General features: G+C 39.7%; 1 protein-coding gene across 1 annotated transcript; it reads right to left on the bottom strand.

Annotated features, from left to right (window-relative positions):
* Positions 1 to 302: 302 nt before the first annotated feature.
* On the bottom strand, positions 303 to 2,570 carry LOC123904301. The gene has a single exon (XM_045953984.1). It carries the CDS (start codon positions 2,568 to 2,570, stop codon positions 303 to 305), a length of 2,268 nt encoding a protein of 755 aa, XP_045809940.1.
* Positions 2,571 to 2,794: the final 224 nt, after the last annotated feature.

Here is a 2,794-nt window from a genome sequence, read left to right as displayed (position 1 = left end):
CAGCTAGTGCATTATCTCAGGGCATAAAATTTTACTCCCCCTGAATTCATGCATGCACACTAAACTGCTACGTGTCTTAAAACATGTCACAACAAAAGACACAACATCATATAGTAGCAGAAGCAAACCAAAGTACTACTCCCCCTTTTTAGCCACAAAATGTGCCAAAATAAAGAAGCATATTATCCAAAGTGCAGAATTAAAGTACAGTTACAAACCATGCACTCAGAAGGTGCTAAAATCCAAGGCAAATAAGCCACAAACCAAACAAAAATTAAAGTACATCAAAATAAAGAACAGTATCATTCTTCAGCACTGTCACTGGAGTCATCATCTTCAACATCTGTAGCAATCACAGTATCAGAGTTCTCATCCTCATCATCATCTTTAGGCTCACCCTCAGCAACAGCATTGTCTTTTACAGCAGCATCCTCAGCCTCCAAAGTCTGGATCATTCTGACAAACATCAGCTTCTTCTCCTCAATCTTGTCCTTCTGCTTATCCAGCTCCTGACACTGACTTTTTAGAGCAGCAATGATCTCTGATCTGGACATAAGGGCAGTTGCACCAGTAGACTGGTGTGATGTCCCAACAATGTCTGCCACATTATGGTTTCCAAACAGCTTATGATGAAAAGTAAAAGCCTTTGGCCTTTTCATGGGAGCATCAGTTGCAATGATTATATCAGGGTGTTGATGCAAAATAATACCACACAGTAAAGAGGGAAATGCAATGGGCATCTTAATGGCAGTGGATCTAATGTGTTTAACAGTTTGGTCAAATATAAAGGATCCATAATCAAAATTAAATTTGGTTCCTATGGTATAGATAAAACGACCCAAACCTGTGGCAACATTTGTTGCATGTGTGGTTGGCACCCAATTTGTAGACCCTATCCTATTCAGGATGGCATACTTGACAATCAATTTGCTTGTGGGTATAAGATTGCTTTTGGGCCATACCTTGATCTTGCCACCAGTAAGCTCAGAACCAACAGCATTGTTGCTTACTTCCAGCTCAGGCTTAGATTCAACAGTTCTTCCTAGATATTCATTGATCAAAGTAGGAGAAAAGTTGATACATTTACCTCTGACATACACCTTGTGATAATCTTTGCTGAGTGGATTGTCACATTCTTCAGGAATATTGACCAAAAACTCTTTTACCAGCAGTTCATAGCAAGCACTAAACTCACTTATAGTTTTCAGCAACCCTGCATCTTTGATGAGGTCAAAGATGTCCTGACTTTTGAGGGCATCTCTAGTCAGTTCTCTTTCTACAGCCAATCTTCTAAAATAGACAAAGTCCCATCTTTGGGCAAAGGCAGCACGATGGAATGAAATGTTGTCACAGGGTGCTTCTTCAACAGCTTGGCTAGACTTCTTTACAGCAGACTTCTTTTTGGATATGGGGGAGGAGATGTGGGGAACATCTTCTGCAACATCATAATCTGTGTCACTTGAGGAAGCTTTCTTCCTTTTTAAACTTTCCTTCTTCTTGCTTGAAGGAACAGAAACCTTACTCCATCCTTTCTTAGGTCCAACACCAGTGGTTTTGGATCTAGGTGCAGTAGCAGTGCTAGAAGTAGGGATAGCATGTCCAGAGCTACTTCTCAACCTTTTTGTTATTCCACCAAGAGGCTTAATGGGAGTCCTCTTTACAAGTTCATATGTGTCAACATCAACAACATCTGTCTTTTCCTTACCAGTATCCAGAGACTTATCAGCAGCATTGTCCTTTTCACCAGTAGGAGTATCTTGATTGCTCTCATCAGACTGAGTATCTTCTTCTGTTTCTGTAGTACCTTCCTCATCAGGATCTGAGTCTTCATCAAAAGAGACTGATGGTGTGACAGTTGTCCCAACATCTTTCTCAACATCATTTTTCAGAGCAGTTTCCTCCAACACAGTATCAACAACCTTCTGTGGGTTCAAAGATGTCCCAACAACTGGTACAGCATCTTTTTCTGGGACAGTTTGATTTGCCATTTTAATCATAATCTCAGCAAGGGTTGGTTCATCAGTGGGTTCAGGATTATTTTGAGTATCAGCTTGCACATTATCAGAAGAGACAACAACATCATTCACAGCAACATTCCCTAAATTCTCAGATGATTTAGGGTCAACAGTGGTTGGGTTCTCAGTGGTTTTGGTTTCAACTGAACTAGGGTTGACAGTTTCACCAATTTTCGCCTCATCAGATTTAGGGTTCAAAGGGTCAATAACAGGTTTTGCAGATGTTTCCACAGATGTGGTAACATTTGATTCAAACACCAAATCAGACATAGTAAGAGGGATTCTAGACTCATAATTTCTTCTTTTCTTTTTAGAACCCTTAATTTCAGATTCAACAACAGTAGAAGAAAGAGTTTCACTTACTTTTGCCGTTTTCCTCTTCTTTTCAACAGATTTTGTTTTTCCCTTTTTCTCTGCAACATCTGATTGAGGTTGAATGTCACTTGCATGCATGGTGGTAAGGGGTACAACATCACTAATGATCTTTGATGCTTCAGTTTTGGCTTTGGAACGGGTAGAACGGGTGGTTTTGGTGGTTTGAAATGATTCAGACATGATGAATTGATGTTTTGTGATTTTTCGAGAGATTAAGGTTACAACAAAGTGTTTTGTGAAGATGAAAGGATGAAAATTGTGGAGAGGAGTAGGCGAGTGGATATCAAAGACAAAAGCTTGATTGTAGGAAAAGAATAATTGATTGCGTGTGGTTACACATTTAAGGGAAGTTTGTAATGATTTTCCTAAATTAGCGTGCATTAATGAATGGGAGAGAGAGCGGT

This window comes from Trifolium pratense, linkage group LG2 (genome assembly GCF_020283565.1).
Source record: "Trifolium pratense cultivar HEN17-A07 linkage group LG2, ARS_RC_1.1, whole genome shotgun sequence".
In the NCBI taxonomy this organism is placed as follows: Eukaryota; Viridiplantae; Streptophyta; class Magnoliopsida; order Fabales; family Fabaceae; genus Trifolium; species Trifolium pratense.
The sequence above is the reverse complement of the archived record's forward strand: the minus strand, read 5'-3'. Positions and strand labels throughout refer to the sequence as shown.